The sequence below is a fragment of the Enhydra lutris genome, unplaced genomic scaffold (genome assembly GCF_002288905.1).
Source record: "Enhydra lutris kenyoni isolate GAN:26980312 unplaced genomic scaffold, ASM228890v2 scaffoldscaffold16, whole genome shotgun sequence".
Taxonomy (NCBI): domain Eukaryota; kingdom Metazoa; phylum Chordata; class Mammalia; order Carnivora; family Mustelidae; genus Enhydra; species Enhydra lutris.
In genome coordinates, this window is record NW_019154100.1 from 625,701 (window position 1) to 648,090 (window position 22,390).

General features: G+C 37.9%; 1 protein-coding gene across 1 annotated transcript in view; it reads right to left on the reverse strand.

Annotated features, from left to right (window-relative positions):
• Positions 1-407: 407 nt before the first annotated feature.
• The window catches only part of LOC111147379 (STEAP4 metalloreductase), a 23,041-nt gene continuing 1,058 nt past the window's right edge, over positions 408-22,390 (reverse strand). The window contains exons 2-5 of the mRNA XM_022503383.1: positions 5,609-6,066; positions 4,236-4,763; positions 2,746-2,910; positions 408-1,094 (exon numbers count right to left, since the gene is read on the reverse strand). Of these exons, the coding sequence (XP_022359091.1) occupies positions 810-1,094; positions 2,746-2,910; positions 4,236-4,763; positions 5,609-6,064 (1,434 nt within the window). The 5' untranslated portion in view covers positions 6,065-6,066 and the 3' untranslated portion in view covers positions 408-809. The remainder of the gene's footprint in view (positions 1,095-2,745; positions 2,911-4,235; positions 4,764-5,608; positions 6,067-22,390) is intronic.

The window sequence follows — 22,390 nt, forward strand, 5'->3', positions numbered from 1 at the left end:
AGTGCAACTTTATAAAGTTTATTTAGCTTGCTGTCTAAAATTCTGGCTTATTTCAACTTTCTGTGCAAGGGCTTTTATCAACCCTTCCTTGCTCATTGTACATTGAAAAACAACAAGTGGATATCTCTCCATTTGAACTCAATCTTCCCTACACCTATTCTTTGTAGAGGAAGAATCTTATAACAACGGTAATAGATTTGCATGTATTCAGCCCATGGTTACTTTCCATCAATGGTGATATTTTTGTTGTGTTATGAAATAGTTCTCCACAGCACCCATCCGGGTTGGCAAAAGCAAAATTGAAGAGCACTTTTCACTCTAGAATTCACTATGGCAATACTTAGGATCACCTTCACTTAGAAAGAACAGTAAGAAAAATTCTCATTCTTTTTACTTCATTTGACCCTTTTTTTTTTCCAGACATACCTCCGAAAGCCTTTATCAGTGGCCACCATCTTACTGTTTTCCATTTCATTGCACTCAGCCCTTGAACCAGAGAAGGAAGTTGCATATATTTCTCCTGGATTTTGCAAGACATTAGGTCATGCATGTTAAAAAACAAAACAAAACACTTTAGTGTGAAACCACAAAGTTCACTGTGACCTCAGCCCACTGCCTCTGGGAAGAAGAGAGGCAGGGACCTACATAGATTCATCACTAACCTCGAGATTAAATGGTGTTCTAGCCCTGTCTGTCAATTTCTCAAAGTCAGGCAACAGTTCTTCTCTGTTAACAAACTTCAAACCATGGTGGGAGAAAAATGCTTTCTTAACTGTGCCCATTACACAGTCTTCTCTAAATATACAATACTAGAGTTGAGAATCCAGGCAAATTGAACTTCGCTTTAAATATTGTCCATTTGATGTTGGTTTTGAGGTCCTCTCCCAGCCCTGGCGGATTCGTGTGAGGGTCTTGTCTATACACGGCAGGATGAGGATGAACTTGATCACCAGCACGGTGCAGGGAATGATGAGTGCTATCACGTAGGCTGAAGGAAGATACCATCTAAGACTCGAAGGACTGAGGAATCTCTTCCCGCCGTACACCATGGTGTGGGCTGTGCACAAGATCAGGGTCAGATAACCCAGTTTGGACTATATAAGCAAGAAAAAGATATACATACATCAACACTGTACTTATATTTTAAAGTGAAACACTCTAAGCCAATGAAGGATATTCATTACCAACCACAAATGTTTGACATCTGAAATATTTAGAACACTCTGCTAAGTACTGGAGAAAGCATTAACCCTCCTTTGGGATGATAAATATTGCATTAAAAAAAAGAAGATTGTGCTTACTAATGATATGGTGGTTTCATCCTTCAAAAAGTTTTTAGAAGGATGTATAGTTGTCATACAACATCGTCTTAGTTTCAGGTATACAACATCTTGATTTGGCAGTTCTATACATTTTGTACTGCTCCCCACGATAAGTGTAGGCACAAGCTGTCACCATACAATGTTATTACAATACTATTGACTATATTTCCTGTGCTGTACTTTAATTCCCAGGATGGGCAATATAGGTGAAGGGGATTAAGTTGGTTTCATCTTAACCTGGCTGGGGATGGGAAAGTTTGCTAAGTGTAAACTCTTCTCAGTTAGAATAAATAATATACCTTGATTTCTTCCCCAATGGTAAAACTCTTTCCTTGATCAACTTTTCTGGAGGCCAGAGATGAATAAGTTACAGTATGTCCTCAAGAAGTACCACATTAGTTTATGTTACTGACTAAAAGCAGATGCTAGCTAATTTCTATTGCAATAAAGAACAATTAGCAAATTCACTTTTATTTGCTTGTTTTGGCCTAAATTCTAAAGCTCAATGTTTATTTCTGTCTTAATGCCTTGACTAAAGGTGTTAACATGAGAAAATGTTGACTGCATTTGTTCTCTGGGAGAAACTGCAAGACTTTTGAAATTCAAATAGTTTTATAAAATTCAAATCTAATTTCAGTTACTAATGGTCTTTTCTATTATTATTCTGGTTCACAACAAGCATGCATCAGAATAATCTGGAAGGCTTGTTAAAACACAGTGTTGGGCCACACAGTGTTGGGCCACAGTGTTGGGCCACAGTGTTTCTGATTCATTAGGTCTGGGTGGAGCCTGGGGACTTGTGTCTCTAATAAGATCCCAGCTGATGGTGAGGTTCTAGGCACCACACTTGGAGTATTACTGGTCTATAAGAATGATAACTAAGTGCCTTTAGTGAGGTATCTGGTGGTTGATACGTGGGAAACAACAATTTTCCCCCTTACAGACCAGCACTGGGTCTGGTATGATTACAGTCTAACATAGCTTGCTTTGATGGTTTTAAATTTGAGTTTAATATATGCCCTTTTGTATCAATATGTATCAGTACAGATGTTAAGGTTGATTTTCAGAAATAGAAATTTTGTCTTTGGGTTTCTCTTCACATTGCATCTAGCACATTCCTTCATACAAAGTTTAATAGTGTTGGTATTTTTCACTCTCTCCTCTGACCTGTGGCTCTGGGAGTAGGCAGTGATCTTGGCATGTGATGCCCAGCTAGGAAACAAAACTATTATGGTATGCCTTTTGGTACCAGAGTTTAGCACTTTCTCACTTGAATTTGGTTCAATTGCTATTTTTGTGACATTGCTAGGGAAGTGAAGGAGCAAAATGAAAATTTATGCATAGTAAGAGAGAAAAATGAAAATATTTGTAAAGTCAGAATTATTTTGCAATATAAAGGAGATTCAATATTAGAAGTCCTTACCTGGACAAATCGGAATTCTCTCCAGTTGACCATGTTGCTAACTGATGGCAAGGAAGTGATTCCCAAAAGTACAAACAGGAAAAATCCAAGGATTCCCAAAGCTATGTACGAATCATTAAGCCAGGCAGTAGCGGTGCTAAATGGATCGTCTGTCTTGGCTAGTGCCTAAGAAAAATTAAAAGCAATTTTTAAAAATTAAATTTTTTTACAAACTGCCCAAACTTTTAAGGGGACTGAAAAATACTTCTGCATGGTGTATTGGCTCCCGATGAATTGTATGTATTTCTTAATAATCACTTAAAAATAGCTGTAGAGAAAAATACACTTGGAAATGATATTTCTTGGTAGAAATAGTAATTGGTTCTGCTGGGACTTTATTATAATAGTTGACTCTAGGAGTTGTGTAGAAAGTTTTAATTGACCCTATAAATTCTAAAACAAAGTAAACATTTACTTAAACCTTCTTTACCATATGGTTTCTCGTTCCCCAAGCAAAACTCGTTGTTCTCAAATGATTGTATCAGGACTCTGTTTTTCTGCTTTATATGCTGATTATTCACACATACAAAGTTTGGGTTCTTTCATGTTTATTTTTGTCGTAATACAGCATCAAGTCTGTCACACCACAGACTGAGAAAAATCAGGCCCTTAAAATGGGACTCCTACCCAAGAACTTCCCATGTATTTGTGAGGGAAATAATGTAGAGAATTCCACAGAAGTACCATCAATGAGTTATCGACTCATAAACTTTGAAAATGCAGTAAGATTGATCAAAACCAATTATTTCCAAACTAGAATGGATGGGTAGCACTTCCTCTGGGACTGCTTTAAAACTCTCTGAACTGATTCTCTCTGCATTTTTGACTATGCAGAAAATAGTATTTGACATTTGCTCAGAATTGTTTAGTTTTCTGGTTATTGAGGATGGCTCTCTGCAAGTCAAACATTAATGAAGTTATAAGTACCCTTTTGTGAATTTGTTTACCTTCCTGTGACACAGGTTTGAACAGCCCCCTTACTTAGAAGGTAGTTGGTGTTGACTTCCAAAAGCAAGCAGCATGCATAAAAATAGAAGCTTGAAAACACATTGGTTTACGTTTATTGACTGCACCCCCTCCCCAAGGAATTCAAGTAGGTGTTAGTAGGTTTCCTGAGCCCCCAAATCTGTCAGTTTGCCCGTAGCCCTATGAGTCCTGGGAATACACATCTGGATCCAAGTGAACCTGGAAATCTAACTTTCATTCTCAATAATTGTATAATGTCTCAACTGCATTCATTAAAAAAAAAAACAAACAAATCAAAAACCAAAAGCCAAACCAAACCAACAACAACAAAAGAGAAGATAACCAAAACCTGACAGGAGCTCTAGTACTTTAAAAAATAAAGATGCTTAGGAGAGCAATTTTCTATAATTGTGAAATGGAATATGATGTAGCAAGACTTCTCTTTGGTTTAAGGAACTGGAGAATACAAATGAGTAAAGATTTACCTGGGTAATAGTTCTGTTTTTCAGTGTCCATCGTACATAATAACGAATAGGAATCACAAGTGTGTAGAGGACATGAAGGAAGGCAAATCCCAGTGCCACCAAGCCAAGCTGCTTTCTGCAAAGCATCCAGTGGTCAAGCCAATCTGGGAATCGGCGGTATTTTGTCCCTCGGTACAGTTGCAGAATGGCAGCAATAACACCAGGGAGGTAAACCAAGGCAAGCAATGTAAGTGCTGCTATCGGAAAGATACGATTTGGAATGGAAATAGCCAAGCGAAATGTGCTGTCTTTCTTGCCATTAGCATAAGGGTAGAGTATGTCTCTTATAACGCAGTAGAAAAAGAAGAAGACACACAGAATAGCAGACAAACAGAAGGGGAGCTTCCACATTGGAAATAGTTGCAGGGGGTAGTTTTCAATTTCTTTGGCTGCCATGAGAGATCCTTGATCCAGTGGAGTAAGTCCAAGAGTACGAGCAACATCCATTACTCTTTGCTTGGCTTTGCTGTCATTTCCGCAGACAAACACCTGGGTTAAGAATACTCAATTAATAAATAATTAAATAATACTTACTCTTTACTTTGGGCATTACTTTGAAAGTCTATGTAAGCACCATGCAGAACAAGAAAACAAGAACATGCCTTTCAGACAAGGGCGTGGAAGCAGTATGTTTTAAACTTGCACAAATGTGCTAGATGGTTAAGTACCAGGGTTCAAGTTGAGAGTGGTTCTAAGCATATCACACTGATACCATAGGACTTGGTTCTCCACAGGGTGAATGGTTTTTCTTCTGTATTCGTGGGTGCTACAACACTTACGGATTATGTTTAATCTCAGTGAATAAATGGAACCAGTTTCATACAGTGTAATAGGAATGGAAAGGTTATCCATCAACAGTCTGTTATTTTTTAGTACGTACATGGAACCTGACACCATTGGGTTCCATCAAACTAAAAACTGAGAGTGCTGACAATGAGAAATAAATCACAGCATCGACTACTTTACTTGGTTAAACCTAAGAAAATTATCTGCAGCACATATTAGCAAATGGAAATGTTTAGTTGGTGTTTTATTTTGGAATTCTGTTTTGGCATCTTTGAGGTAAGTGCGCATTAAAACATTTGCTTTTTTTTTTTTTTAAGATTTTATATGTTTATCTGAGAGAGAGACAGAGAGAGTGAGAGAGAGCATGAGTGGTGGGGAGAGGGAGAAGCAGGCTCTCCGCTAAGCAGGGAGCCCAATGGTGGGCTCAGTCCCAGGATCCTGAGATCATGACCTGAGCCAAAGGCAGAGGCTTAACTGACTGAGCCACCCAGGCGCCCCAAAACCTTCACCTTTTAAAGATTGAGTGTAAATTAATAATTTAATCTTACCTGCCGATTTGCATCCAGTGCTCCAGACTGGAGAGCCCAGGCTGAGATGGTATTAAATGCTTTTACTACGTGGGCTCCGGGCAGCAACTGAGCGACATACTCTGCATTGGATTCTGGGTACTGATCAATTTTAAGGTTGTTGCTGATGTCGACCAATATTTTTCCTTTGAGCACCTCAGTTAGTTCCTTGAGAAAATCGTAATGCTCTCTGTGGACTGCTAAGATTATGATGTCTGATTTCTGGGCTGCTTCTAAGTAGCTCAGGACCTCTGCACCGTTGGGCAGCAAACTGGACTTCTGTGGGTTTCTACTTCCAAAAACAATAGAATAATCACACTGGAGCATTCTGAGTGCCAGTGATCTTCCAAAATCTCCAGTTCCAAAAATACATACAGTCTCTTGCTTTTCTGAAGAATTCATAGTAGAAGGAAATGCACCTGTAGAAGTCTTTTCCATAACTGAAAGATAATAACAGAAATAGCCAACAATATAGGAATGCTCAACATGGAAAAATTATTGTCATATATATTCTCATATGTGTCTGATTGAAAAAAATCACTAGTCAAAAACTTCTTCTGTTGGATAAAGAGATGCAGTGAAAAATCAGGACACTTGTTGGTGGATGCTTTAAACTACGGATATGTGTTGCAATGATACCAACTTTGCCCAACACCTAACAGTTCCAAGTGTTCTCAGAGCAAACTCTAGCAAAGAATGCACTAGTAAGGAAACTGTAGAGCAATTTCTTTATGTTTCATGATACAAAAAATCCTAAATAAAACATCAGCAAACAGAATCCAGCAGCTTGTTAAAAGAAAATGGACGTTGATCAAATGGAGATTATTCTAGGAATGTAAAGATGAGTTCTGTAAACTCAGTATTAGAAAATCTATTCATATAACTTATCATATTAGAAGATTGAAGGAGAAAAATACAGTCATATTTGTGGATGCTAGATGGGCAGATGTTAAAATTTGACATTTATTTTTGACTCATAGTTAAAAAAAAAAAAGGAGCAGACAGGTATTTCCTTAACATACAAAGTATCTCTCTCAACCTAAAATCTAGAATCTAACTTAAAAGAGAATTGCCAAAAAAAAAAAAAAAAAATTCTAGAAACCTCCCAATAAAGCCATAAACCAGATGGGCCATAAGCCAGACAAATGTATCTGCTTTGACCACTTTAGTTTATTGTTTGGAAATTCTAGCTAACACAACTAGACCACAGAAAAAAATCTGAGGTATAGAAATTCAAAAGGGGTTGTGGATGATGAAACTGTAGTCTCAGAGAACTTGCGAAAGTCAACTGAAGAAGTACCATACATATAAAATCAATCCAGGATCTTGTTTAGGAGCCCAATTAATATCAATATTCTTCACATACTAAAAAAATTAGTTTGCAAATGGACCCTACTTAAAGCTGTAGCAGAATAGGGAAAATATTTAGGAATAAATGTAGCAAGATGACAAGACAGGTACAAGATCTATATGAAGAAAAATATAAAATTCCCTTAAGACCCAGAGAAGGTTTATGTAAATCTAAAGGTACAGCATGTTCTTGGATGGGCTGGTCAACTTTATGCTGCTCTCAGTTTTCCCTAAATTAATTTCTAAATTCTGAAAAACTAATGAATAGAGGGCTAGTTCTATTGAATATTTAAATACTATAAAGCTAAGGGGCACCTGCGTGACTCAATGGGTTAAGCCTCTGCCTTCGGCTCAGGTCATGATCTCAGGGTCTTGGGATGGAGCACCACATCAGGCTTTCTGCTCGGCCGGGAGCCTGCTTCCCACTCTCCCTCTGCCTGCCTCTCTGCCTTCTTGTGATCTCTTTGTCAAATAAATAAATAAACTCTTTAAAAAATAAATACTATAAAGCTAAAATAATGAAGTAATATGGCAGTGTCACAGGAATAGAAAATGTTCAGTGAAATAGTAAAAAGTACAGAAATTGACCTCTGCATATATGATAAAGATGTCATCTCAAGTCAGTGAGAAGAAAGTTATTCAGGAGCAAATATTGGGACAACTAAATAGCCAATTGGGAGAAAAAGTTGAATCTACATGTCATACTCCTCTTCAAAGTAAATTTAAAATATATTAAAGATTTAAATTATGTGTGTGTGTATGTATGTATGTATGTATCTACTTATGTATCTTTTTTTTTAAGATTTTATTTATTTATTTGATAAAGACACAGTGAGAAAGGGAATACAAGCAGAGGGAGTGGGAGAGGGAGAAGCAGGCTCCCCAGCAAGCAGGGAGCCCGATGTGGGACTCGATCCCAGGACTCTGGGATCATGACCTGAGCTGAAGGCAGACGCTTAATGACTGAGCCACCCAGGTGCCCCTGTATCTATCTTAAGTAGAACTATAATAAAACTAGAAGGAACTATGGAGAATTCTTTTGTAACTTTAGAGGGAAAAGGCCCTTTTCTATACCACAAATCCCTGAAATCGGTAAAGAATAAAGGGATAAACAAAAACACAAAATATCTCCCTCAACCTGGAGTCTAGTATCTAAATTAAAAGTAAAAATTGTTATATATATTACATAAAACTGTGATTTCATAAAAATGAATAATACCTACAAAGCAGAAACCACTGTAAGCAAAGTCAGAAAATCATCAACAAAGAACAAAAAATATTTTTAACTCCTACAAATTAAAAAAAAAATCGCCCAATAGAAAATTGCGAAAAGGATATAAATTGATTTTCATCCTAAGGTGATATAATATAGTAAAAAAAATCTTAATCTTACCCAAAATAAAAGAAATGCAAATTAAAACTAAACTGAAATATGGTTATAAAGCATGTGAGTTACCTTTTAAAAGCTTTTGAAATTTAAAGACAAACGAAATAAAAATTCTCAAATTCCTACGGTCCAAAAATATAGGTTATTCTGAAGAACATTATTTTTTTCTTTCAGTAATGAATTTTTCTCAAAAAATTATTTATTTTAAATAACATTTACCTTTTAGAGTAAATTTTCAGTTAACCTTTTCCTTTCTTTCTTTCTTTTCTTTTTTTGGTCTCTTTTGTTCAGTAATGTATCCCCAGTGCTAACAAGAGCACTGACTATGATGGACAGGGCACTCCTTGACAAAATTTGTTGAGTGATATTAGAAAGGTAGAATGGAGGTGTTGGAAGGAGCTCTTTGCTCTGTGTGCCAGGCACAGTGTAGGACGCGTAATGAAGAGAAGGGTGAGTGATTAAAGTGTAACCACTGGGAAGAATAAGGGAGAAGGAAAGAAGTTGGGAGGATGTTGTAAAGACATTGCTTCTATCACCCAAATGGCTTTAAAGAAACCGTCAATGAATTTGCTGTGAAATTTAAACCAGATGTAGTCACTATTCAGTTCTTACATGGTGGATTTCATGACAATTGTAGAGCACAGGAAGCTCACACCTTTTTAATGGGATTTCAGAAATTTGCCCTTTCCATTGTAGCCTTTGGAAAATACCTATATTCTTACCTGAGCTTATCGAAAGGTATACCTGTATCATAAGCAGACCATTTAGAGCTTTGCAGGTAGTGAGAAGTCATGGAAGAAATGGACAGGAAATATAAGACTACCCTGTACTTCCACTGAAACTCTTCAAATAATTGATTGAATCACCACAGCTGAGTCATTTGTAGAACTATCTGGTGACTGACAGCCTGCACTGAGTCAGAGAAGGGCATGAGCAAGGTGGAGGAATGCCTAAAGAGGACACCGGGCCTCTCCTATGGAAGCATAGCTGGGTCTTTCCGAAATTCTCTGTAGCACCTGCCAATGCAAACTACTTTAACAATTTATAATATAAGTCACTACTTTTGTAATATAAGCTGCTAATCAGTTCATACCTACTTGTTAAAACTCAAATTCTCAAACTGGTGAATGATGGCTTCATTATTATGAATGTGTTCAAAGAATGTCGGTTGGCTGGCTATCCCCTCACTTTTTATCCAGCGTTTTCCCTCAGATATTATTTTTCTCTCTTTTATATTCAGACGGACATTTGCAAGTAAAATACAGATTTGATAAAGTTACCAGTGTCCTTTAATGGGATGGATGCTATCTTTATTGACATATTCTCACTTGGATCACCTTAATTGTTGCAAACAGAGAGTTAGTCCAGACTCTACTTTGACAATTTGGCCACTACCTTAATTTATTCTGACCTGTCATAAACTTTTTTTTTTTTTTTAATGGAGATGTTAACTAAAAAGCACTGTTTTTCTTTTTTTTTTGTTCCAACTCCTGCTGGCACTATCAGTGTGGGTAAGTTGCTCAAACTCTTGATGTCTCAGTTTCATCATACTTTGAAGACATTGTGAGGATTAAATGAATTAATGTATCTTTTTTTTTCTTTTGGCAGGGAGTGGGGAGAGAGATCATGGGGTGGGAGGGCGAGGAGAGAATCCCAAGCAGGCACCCCTTCCAGCGTGAAGCCCCATGAGGGGCTTGATTTCACATCCCTGAGATTATGACCTGAGCCAAAATCAGAGTCAGATGCTTAACCAACTGAGCCACCCAGGTGCCCCATGAATTAATGTATCTTAAAGCATTTCTTGAGACATAGTAAGTACTTAGTAAATGGGCTGTCATTAATAGATTATTCAAATAATCTAGTGATTTTCTAATTTTTCAATCTATTGATTACCTAATTAATATAACCTTTATATAAATTTTATAAATTAAGGGTAAATTATGCTTCTATAACTGAATATTAGAAATAGATAAAATTTATCTGAAATAGCATTCAATAATTCTTAAGAAGTTTCTGCTTTCCCCACTTATTTCTTACAAATGAAACCCTATAAGAAAAGACTTTAGAACATATGAGTTTATCAAAACACAGATGTATAAACAGCTCAAGTGTGAATTTCTCTCATTTGTAATTCTTACTTATTTTAATTTTTCCCTCTTAAAATGCAGCTTGGCAATCCAGTGTAACACACTTGGGTTGTTATACCAACCACTGAAATTATTTTCAATTTCTTAAACTTTCACAGACTTCACTGGGCAAATTGTAGGTACAAAGACAGTAAGGAAATATTAAAACATCACTGATTGACTTAGAAAGAAATAGAGTCATTCCATTGGGCAATTAGTCCTTATCAAGGTGTCGAAGTTCTAAGGTTTATAATTGTGTTGGCGACATCTTGAGGAGTTCTTCAAATCCTCCGCGTTCTATTTCTGGTCATTGGGCAGTAATGGAGATCTGCTGAACTTCCATTGCCTAATAGAGGTCCACTTTGGGGACCCACATCTTGTATTTCTGGATTCTTGTCCTGAGACTCCTCTGATACCCGTACCTGCTTAGCATTCAGACATGTATGACCCGTGGGGCCACCACAGACCAATGGAGAATGGGACTCCATGAAAAAACAGGTGCTTACACTTTCATCATCTGGCACTCAGTTCTGACACATTTTATATGTCAGAAAGCTCCAGTGGAATAGAGCACCACTCCTCTATAGGGGTGGCCGACTTAATATTCTCTCCTGTGACCTTTCTTATGATCCTAGTTTATGCCCCTTGCCTCTCACTCCTGCTCCTTGGAATCACTTCCCTGGTAAACCATTTGCGTTGCAAACCACTGTCACCAGCTCTGCTTGCAAATCAACCCAGGACAAGAACAACATTTTTGTTGTTGCTATTATTATTATTGTTATTTTTGTGTGTGGAAAAAGAAAAATGATCAGACCTCAGTTCCCATAACTGGGATGATGAAATAACATGTAAAAAATAAAAAAGTTGGTAATTCTTTGGAAGAGTTTCATTCTGAACTCTCGGAAAAAAATTCTAATAATAGGAGTTCATAAAAATGAGATGTATGCATAATCTAAACCACAAGGGAGATCAAGTTGAGGGTTCGTCTTACAGTAAGTACTATGTAAATAAGGAAGTTACGCCTATTTCAGACTATTTGTAATTCAAAATAGCTCCCATGTGTAAACATGGATTTATGGAAGTAGTGTAAGATTTCTTATGCAATGACTTAAAAAAAGTTTCCTAATCCTATTTTACTCTTAGATGTAGGAAGAAGGAATAAAGAAAATAAGAAAGGTGGTACACAGGAAGCAGAGTTATTAAGGGAAAGGGGGTTCAGATAGTTAAAACATAGCAGGGCAATTTCTTTTTCCTTCTGCTCTTTACAGACCTCAGTTCTGTAACAGGAAACATAACAAGAATACCTCTGGACTGGAAAATCTCCAGGACCGATTTTGCGTCTCCTAGAGAGGCTGGTGGAGACGGGGGCCAATATAGGTAAAGTGATTACACCTGGTGTTCATATAGTTTAAGAGACTGATAACCAACAACACAGATGCAAAGATGGCAAAGATGACTTTGAAGTAGAGAAGCGTGTGTGTGTGTGTGTGTGTGTGTGTGTGTGTGTGCATGCACGCACGTGTGTACATGGCATAGGGGGGAATCAGGTGTGGGTCATGTAGATCCCACCCCCCCCTCCGTCTGCAGATCCCACCCCAGGCCTAGGGAACCTGAGGCGGCATTCTTCTGGGACATTTCAATGAAGCATCCCATGAGGATGTTAGCACTTGTCTGGCTTTTGCGGTTTACTTCTGTCACTTCCCAGAAGTCAGAGATTAGAGAGGGTCCCAATTTAGGAGAGTTCCAGCATATGAGAAACGTGGAAATGTCCAAACAAGAAAACAAAAATCGCATATTTTAAATGTTTATACTTAATAAATCAGTGCTACTAACAAAAGACTCATTTTATTTGAAATAATTATAGATTCACAGGAAGTCTTAGAGATAGTACCAGAGGTTCCTGCAAATCCTTCGTTTGCTCTAATGGTTACATTGTACGTAGCTATAGAGCAAAGTCAGAACTGGGAAACTGACATTGGTGTAACGTGTGCAGATCATTCTATGTTATTTTATCCCAAAGATAGGTTCGTGGATCCACTGGGGGCAATCAGGATGCAGAACTCTTCGGTACCACTCCATCTCTGCTCTCCTAACCCCTGGAAACTATCCATCTGTTGTCTAAATCTTTAATTTTGTCATTTGGGGAATGTTTTATAAATAAAATCACACAACATGTGACCTTTTCACAAAAATGTCTTTTTTTTCACTTCCCCTAATGCCCTCGAGATCCCTCCAAGCAGGTAAACCTATCAGTTGGTGCCTTTTTCTTGTCGAGTAGTGGTCCACTTGTATGGGCTCCTTCATTCGCTTCTCTTTTATCTATATGCCCTGTTTGGTGAAAAGTCATCTCGTCTTGGCCATTTTCTAGTTGGGTTTTTGTTTTTTCACTGTTGAATTTTTATATATTCTAGATATGAGGTCTTTGTCAGATGCATGGTCTTCAAATACTTCCTCTAGCTATGTAGCTTGTATTTTCATCATCCTAACAGGGTTGCTGACAGAGCAGAAGTGTTTAATTTTGGTTAAATTTATCATATTGCCTTTTCTCTTTTATGTATTGTGCTTTTCATTTCATATCTAGGAATTCCTCACCTAGGCTTTAGTCCTGAATATTTTCTCCTCAAATCTTGATAGTTTTATATTTTACATTTAAATCCATTATCTATTTTGAGTTAATTTTTGTATAAATTCTGAGGTTTAAGCCAAGTTCATTTTTTTCCCTATGAATATCTAATTACTTCCCTATCAGTTGTTTAAAAGACCATCCTTCTTTCATTGAATTGCTTTTGTACCTTTTTCAAAAATTAGTTGCCGTACACATGTGGCTCTATTTCTGGGTTCTCTATTCTGTTCCATTGATCAATGTGTCTACCCTCCGCCAACGCTATGCAGTTTTGATGACTTAAAATTAGGTAGACTGATTCTTCCCACTTTATTATTTTTTCATTTTTCAGAATTATTTCAGAAATTCTAGTTCCTTTGCCTTCCCATAGAAGTTTTAGGATAATCTTGTCCATAGCTATAAAAAATTGTTTATTTTAAATGCTTATACTTAACAAATCAATGATTTTTGGCTTATTCCAAAAATACAAAACAGCCTATTTGGTTTGTTTAGGAGATAATCACAATCTTTATTATGATATTAATTCATGTCAAAGCATAGTAGCAGTGTACAGTTATCTGATAAATAGATACAAATCTAAAGTTGTATAATGGACTTCTTTTCATCCTAAGCAGTATATTTCTGTATATGCATAGCCCTCATTTGGAGAATACATCAAAATAAAATTTTAAAATCCATTGTGTATCAGCAGCGAGAGAGCAAATTGACCTTTCTCCCTTCTCTTTGCCCTGGAAGAGATCCTATTCATCATTCCTCTTAGTAAGAAGAACAGGAATCAACAACCCAACCATGCCACTTCTGAACAGTGTACATTTTCTTATCTTTTTTTTTTTGAAAATGGGCCTTTTGTTTCCCCTAATGTGTTCGCAGAGTGAAGGGGAAAATATGTAAATACTTATGAATATAAGACCACTTGTAAAAATGGGAAGAGGAAAGAAAATCTCCCCCTCCCTCTCAGGTGCAGATAGACCTGAAAGGAAAAATCAACCTCCATGAATCCTCTTATGTTTTTTATTCTGAGAAATTTATAGAAAATACAAATTAAGGTAAATTCTTTTATACAAAGATTCAAACTTAGTTTACATAGTATTATACTGTTTTTCAGTTTACCCAATTTTACATTTTTAGACAAACTAAAAGTGCAAAAAAAAAAAAACTTTCTCTAAAATGGTTTGGAGATAATCATGAAAAGGACTATAAAGATAAAACTATCATCACAATGCACAATTGTGGGTAACAGAAATAGTGTGCTGGGAACCATAAAGACTATAAGTAGGCAAAGAAGAAACTCTTTATAGAATTTGGTTTGGATGGGAATGCAGGGAGAGGGGTTATGATGGTGGTACAGACAGTGAGATGTCTCCTTGGCACTCTTTCCAGACTTTTGTTCAACCATCAAAGCAACTTCTTAGAATCACTAAGGTTTATAAGATGCAAATACCACCACCAAGGGTTATGCTAGAAACCAGTGCTTCTCAATCCTGGTGCATGTTTAGAATCACGAAGAGAACTTTTATAAAATGCAGATGACCAAACTCTTGGACACTCTCAATCAACTGGTCTAGGGTAGAGCAGAGGCATTTTTTCCTCCAAAATAGCTCCCCCAGATAATTCTACTCTTGAGCCAAAATTGTGAACCATTGCCCATTTGTTAGCTTTCAGTTAATGGCCTGCTACAGTGGTTCTCTTCCCTGGTCACACATTAAAATCAGCGAGGTAGATATTTAATGCTAGGGCCTTGCCCCCTGAGATTCTGAATCAATTGGTCTGAGGTAGAGCCCAGACATCTGTATTCTAAAAACCAACCAACCAAAGAAAACAAACAAACAAGAACAACAAAAAGCCCCAACCCAAACAAGCAATCAATTCTAAGGAGCACCCAGGACTGAGAACCACTGCAAATGAAAAAAAGATAAGGCTATCTTTTTTGGAGAGGGATGGTAGGGAAGGAAAAGTCAGAGAGAAAGCAGGGTGTTGATGAGGTTGTAAGCGGTTGCAGGAACATTTCACCTGCTTTACCACAACTTTTTCCACAAAATAGTCATTGGCTGAGTCTGAGAGGCAAGAATTCCTATTTTTATGAAAACCAGAGGGGAGAATGAGTGTGTAGTCCCCACAGGAAAGAGAATCGAGGGAGTCAGTCTCAGGGCTTGGTGTCAGACTGCAGGAAGGCTTTGCTCTGTAACTGTCTCAAGGAAATCCTGACAAGTTGTTCTCCATGAGACACAAAGTCCTTTGGGTCAAATCCCCCCACCGATGTCCTAGAGTACTCCTGAATACTGATTCTCACATAAGGCCACACACTCCCTCCCTTATCATTTGGATGAAATCACTATTAAAGATAGTCCCCACTTAAGAATTCACTTTGAATCCTGAAATGATTGTTCATCCAAGATGTTGGATTCTTCCACAAGTAGTCCACTGGACTCATACACTTCCACTGGGGTCGTAGCACACAAATCCAGTGATCTGTCTTGGCTCCTTCCGGAGAGTTAGAGTATAAACAACGCTTTTAAACTCTGTAAGATGTGACATGATTTTTCATTTTAATTTGAGACCTGTAAATAGGGACTTTTTTTTTTTTTTACTTCTTCCTTCTGTTTTATTATTCCTTCTGAATTTCGACCTGAAAGCCCTACATGACTTGACAACATATCTGTAATGAGCTGAAGCCCATCCATCAAGTATTTCCTTTCATCTCAAGGCATAGGGGCAGGAGGGAGTTCTGCAACGGTGCCAGTCTTTGTGTGATTAAAACATTTGTTTTAATATATCCCAGGGACAAATGGAAAGCAAAAAAATAGTTTTAAAAATTTAAAAGCTTCCACTAACACATGAACTCATCCAATTTATTCGCTGAGCTATTTCTGTATTTAGTGAGATCAAGGTTCTTCAGGGAAAGCAAGCATATTCACATTTAAGCCGATATCCTTTTCTGACAAGTATATATTACTGCAGCAAAACTAGAAGACTTTGACCTAAAAAGACCTCTGATTGCAGTTTATGAAAAATGTAACATATCTACGATCAATGGATTTTTCTACTAATTGTTTGTTTGACATTTAGTTTTCAGTGTCTATATGTTATTTGAAAATATAATAGTGTATTTCTTATTTTAGCCTCTATATTAGAAATACCTCACTTAGTAATAGTCACAGACTAACATATCTAGCATCTAATGCCTTTAATCTAAATAACCAACTGCAGGTTGGTTACTGAAAATCTGATAAATTATTTCAGTTATTTTGTAAGAAAATGTTTTTTATCTCATAGTAACCAAGTTTACTGATGTTTTCTTTTTATGCTAGCCAGTAGAATAATACAAAAGGAAACAGTAATCTTAACTTGTATGGTTTGATCAAGTCACAAGAGCATAACTAAATCTAACCTTCACATTTATGTTCTTATGGGTAAATATACTTCCTCAGGAATTGCTAGTAACTAGAACCAGCTATGGCCTGTGCCATAACTATGATTCTGTTAGTAACATTTTACTACCACTCAATGAATTACCAAGACAGCAAGGAGATGCAGAACTCTGTTATCTATTTTAATTATACTTTAAAAGAAAAATTATTTATTTTTAAGTTCTTTGTGAAATTCTAGTTCATCCAGAAATCTTATTAATACATGTTTCTGCATTTAGATCTCAGTGCATCTGTTGGGATAAATGAAGACTGTATTCTGATTCCCTGGCCAAGAATTTTATCATGTAGGTTCATTATCCTCTGACTAGGATAGTTAGTTCATTTGATTAAAGCCTGGGGTTCATGATGACAAGGTCAGGAATTCAGTCTTGTCTGAGTTAATTTGCCTTGACCTCTATTTACCTTCTAAATGCCAAACAACTTCTTAGGAATCTGTAGTTCACCAAAGATTCAGCATCAGGACAGAACCTGGACTGCCACCAACAGAAAAACAGCTCTGTCTCTCTGATTACGTGACATTTGGCTCATACAGGCTACATGAGCATTTGCTTATTGGATTCTTTGGGGATTGCAACAACCCACTTAGTATTCAGTGTCAGTTAGTGGGTTTTGCTTTTTCTAGGACTACTATGGCCAGAGACATTTAGCAAGAGATTTGATCATTTCCATTTTTTTTGTATTGAAAATTTTATTGATTTATATGCAAGAGTAAGAGAGAGAGCATGCCAGAGAGACCACCAGAAGTGGGGAGGGGCAGAGAGAGAAGGAGACACAGACTCCCCACTGAGCAGGGAGCCCTACTTGGGGCTCGATCCCAGGACCTGGAGATGGTGACCTGAGCTGAAGGCAGAGTTAACCCACTGAGCTACTCAGGTGCCCTTGATCATTTCAATTTTGAATGAACATTGTTTCAGTAAATTTCCTATGAATAGTCATTTATCTTCGTATTGAGGCCACTAAAAATTATCTGAATATAATTATCTGAATTGCCAAATTAGTTTTGGGGTAGAGGATTTTCGCTTTGGATCTGATCCCACTCCGAAGTCCCTGCTGATGAATCTCCATTCTGCTTTACATTATCTATCTTCTTATCATTTGTTAGAAATTTCCTGGGGCTGGGGCACCTGGGTGGCTCAGTTGGGTGAGTGTCCAACTTTTGGTTTCCCCCTGGGTCATGATCTCAGGGTCATGAGATCGAGCCTGCCCACTCCCCTGCCCCTGCCCCCCTCAGGCTGTGTGCTCAGCATTGAGTCTGCTTGAGATTCTCTCCCTCTCCCTCTGCTCCTCCCCCAGCTCTCGAGTGCAGGTATTTTCTCTCTCTCAAACACATAAATAAATCTGGAAAAAAGAAAAAGAAAGAAAGAAAGAAAAAATCTCCTGGGAGTGATTTACACATTCTTAGGAATATAGTCTCCATCTTTGGGGTATCATTTTCTTTTATTTCTAAGCTGGCTCTCAGAGGCAAGGACTCCTCAGTGGCCATAGTGCCTCTGATGTTTGCCAAGACCCATCAGCTTGAGCTTCAGGGCAGGATCTGGCCTTGCAGACTTTCCTTGGCTTACCCCAGGGGACAAAGTGCTCTTGAAACTCCTTCCCCTTTCCTTGTGTTATACTCTAATATACAAGCTTGAGAGCTGTGCTAGTTTAAAATATTTCTTTAATGAGATAGCACCTTTTTAAAATTCCTTGGTTTTCAATCTCAGCTCTTTTCAATGGTATGGGTGGAGACTGGCTTGCCAGGTGAGGTCTTGAAATCAGCCATGGTGGGAGTTTCCACACCATGGGAATCAGCAAATGCTATAAATCAGGACTTTTTTTTTTTTTTTTTTTTTTTTCCCTTAGAGAGTCCTTTACCAGCACTCCACTGGCTTTTTCCCTCCCTCTTATCCCCTCTCCTCAAGAATGGTATGTGACCATTTGGCTGATAGGATAATACACTTTTCCAGTCCTGTCTGCAATTTAGCCCTAAATCTCTTTCCTTAGGGGCCTCCCTTCTCAGAAAGCTCCTAGGCTTTAATGAAAACAGGGTCCATGTTGGCTCCCTCTTACCCCAGCAAAGGGCCCACACCCTCTCTGCCCCACACATGGAATGAACACAGTGCTGGCTGTGAATCTGATCCTTCTAGACTCCTGCTTCCCTTGGAGAGACAGAAACAGGAACATCTTTGTGAATTCCATCCCCAAACACATACAGTCCCATTTTCCAGATATGCCTCAAGAATGCACACTTGGGGATCACAATTTGGGAAAACTAGAGGTAACTGGCACCTTTCATCATTAACTGAACTGAACCATTCGCCAACCTGTGAACTGCTTTCACCTCAACATGCTTTCCTTTCCTATGAAGAAATAACTGGGAGCATAATCCATTTTTTTTTTTTTTTTTTTTTTTTTTGGTATAAGAATGACTTGGTATAACAATTCTTTTGAACTGTTCACTAGGCTTTGTATCTTATGCCATGCTTTCAGGTATTAAAGAAGGGTTAACGTGTTTTACTTAAGTTAAACTAATTAAAACCGTTAAGAATTCAATATTCCAATTTTCATGACCTCAGTTAAATGCTGTAATCATATTATATCACTCCTTAAAATGAATTAGACTCTAAAGTATTATAGTTATAATTTTTTTTAATGAAACTTACCCAGTATAGCAACATAATAAGGTCACTAAAACTAAGGTTAATGAGAAGAAACACTAAGGTTCCTGCCAATTTCTTCTTTCTTTTAAAAAATAATAATTCCCACTCTTTGTTTTATATGTACTGTACAGTACACAGCAAGCTTACGCTTCTCCTCAAATGGCGAGCAGTTGAACTTGGACACTTTGACCTTAGGCAGTACAGCGCAGGGGGCATCCGGGCCCATAACCTGCTACATCCATGACGGTTCATGTTTTCCAAACTTCAGAATCAGTTTGATCAATATCTTGGTGGGGTTTCATGTTTTCAGTAAACTTTGTGAACAGACTGTCTGTGCCAGGTACCGTGCCGGGCTCCAGTCTTGGGGAGGATGTAGACCCAGAATCAAACTGCTATAATGTGACGTGTAAGGACCCAAGCACAGGAAGGTGCACAGTGGACCCCATGTTAAAGAATGGGAACTAATTTACCTGGGAAACGGGACAAGAAAGTATACTAAAGTCTGTGCAAAATGGCTTCAGCCACTGTTTAACTTGGGTTCAAAGCTGTTTCCACACTCTGTAAAAAGAGCAGGTCAAGGTGAGACATGCAGAATCAGCACGGACTGTTAACTGCCACCTTGGATTCCCAGCATTAGTGCCAACATCGCTGGAGACCTGACTGGAACCCCCTGCGATTTTTCTCCCTTCAGTATTTGGCGCTCAGGCAAAAGAGACTACCTAGTTTGTGTTCTAATAACCTATGAAATGTGATATGCAGTGACATTGCTACCTCTTAGTTTCTTTCTTTTTTTTAAATTATAATTCCTAACTTTTCAAAATTACCCTTTGCCACATTTTTTTTTCCTTTTAAGTTGAAAAGTGGACTTTACTTCAGCCTGGCATTAGGATGGTTCATACAATCTACATTTAAAAGAAACATATTTCTCTCAAAATAAGTTTGTAGAAATATGTGACTGTCAAAGTACAATGTGGTAAGAATCTCACATGTGGTGTAATAAACTCTTATGGGAGTTTATTGTGGAGAAGCATTTGGATCAGTGTGTCAATGTCCTGCCTAGTTAGAGTGGAAATACTTCTGGTAGAGTAGTGCATTTTTTTTTTTTTTTGCAGTGATATATTTCTGAAAGATGATCTTCAGACAGTACACCCAATCTTTGTTCTCTTTTCCTTAATGATTTTGGAAGAACAAATTGTTTAGGTATATAGGCCAACTATGTTTTCTTATCATGCATTTTTTAAAAGATTTTATTTATTTGAGAGAGAGCATGAGAGAGAAGGTCAGAGGGAGAAGCAGACTCCCCCTGGAACTGGGAGCCCGATGTGGGACTCCATCCCTGGACTCTGGGATCATGACCTGAGCTGAAGGCAGTTCCTTGACCAACTGAGCTACCCAGGCACCCCATCATGCATTGTTTTGAGCGTTAATTATCCTTACTTGGCTTTATTCCTTCCAGAAGTGATTTCTTGTCAACAAAAGAACAAGTGCTAACTCCGAACATTTCGGAAATGTCCTAAAAGTCATTCAAAATCTCTTGAGTAGGTTTAACACATCATGCAGAACTGTTCAGAAAGTCTTAATCATTAACTATTGACTCATATTCTTTGGATTTACAAAGAACAGAGTCAAAGAGGTGACTTCAGAGCTCCTGTCTTTGTAAAGTCTAATTTCTGTCATTTCTTGAGGAACTGTAACTTCAAAAAAACCCTCCCCCCAGACAACTACATAATTCATAGCCTGTGTAGAGTCTCACAGTAAGAATTACAGGTAGATGTGGTGCAGGCACATAGCGAATGACCACCTTCTTGAAGGACAACCCAGAGGAAACGAGGTACAAGATACCCTAGCAAGTCTTCAAGTTTGAAAGGTGATTAGGTACATAAATTTGACAGTGGCTTAAGTCTTCTTAAGATTTTAGTCTTCTTAAGATTTTAAAAGGAAATGATTTTTAAATAGCAGTTGACAAAAGATCCGAATGACTTACAAAGAGGACCAGATGGTGAGGATCATGAAACATTGGATGGTGTTTCTGTGGGAGACTACAGAATCAGCTACTTGGGAGATCTTAAAAGGAGAATTTATGTCCTTTTAATAATGGCATTAACAATGGTAGAGTGACTAAGGGTGGTCCTTCAGGAGACAGGGAAGAGCAAAGTGACTGCCCAGCATTGCTTCAATTTTAAAATTCTCTGACATATGGATCTATTTTTCTTGAAACTGCGCAGAACAAGGCTCAAGGCCCAGGGTTTTCAATTTATTAACAAGCTTATAAAAATGTATTTCGCTACTTTTAACACCAGTTAGCAAGCTTAAGCCAGGCACAAGTCAGGAAATTATTCTCAAGTTAGGGGTTAGGTCTTATACACATTAGTTTCTGAGCCTGAAGTTTCTATATGAACTTCAGCAGGACCATAAATGTTGCCGATGGAGAAAGTGCTATGACCCAATTTCTCTGTACACATGTACCATTTACTTTACAACCTGGAAGCCTGATAAATAGGGGAAAGCTTCATCCCGTTTTCTGGGTTGGCAATGTTTGCCATGCAGGTAGGATACACACAGGTGGAATTTCATTCTGTGCTAAATCACAGCATTCTGAAAAACTCAGGGCCTTGCAAAAAGCCATATCTCAAAAAAGTTACTGCTTCAAATAAATGTGCCATTTTATAAAATTACACCTACTGTATCAGAAAAAATGTTCTTTCATGTGAGTGACATTTATATGACTGCCATTTATAGGGAATAGGACATTCTCACATAGCATGGCAGAAGAATGGTTTTCAAAGCTGAGAGTAGGGGCGCCTGGGTCAGTCGTTAAGCATCTGCCTTTGGCTCAGGTCATGATCCCAGCGTCCTGGGATCCAGCCCCGCATGGGGCTCACTGCTTGGCGCCTGCTTCTCCCTCTCCCACTCCCCCTGCTTGTGTTCCTCTCTCGCCTGTCTCTCTCTGCCAAATAAATAAATAAAACCCTAAAAAAAAAAAAAGAAAGAAAGAAAGAAAGAAAGAAAGAAAGCTGAGCGTGTTCTCTGAATGATAAATGTGGCAGACGTCTAAGATACTTGTGTGCGAAGAGATGCTCCACAACTGGGTACTATCCCCGTAAAAACGAAGCTCACATTATTATGAAGAAAGCAATCACTTGGTTATACTTACTGCATTAACGAGATACTTGTGTGCGAAGAGATGCTCCACAACTGGGTACTATCCCCG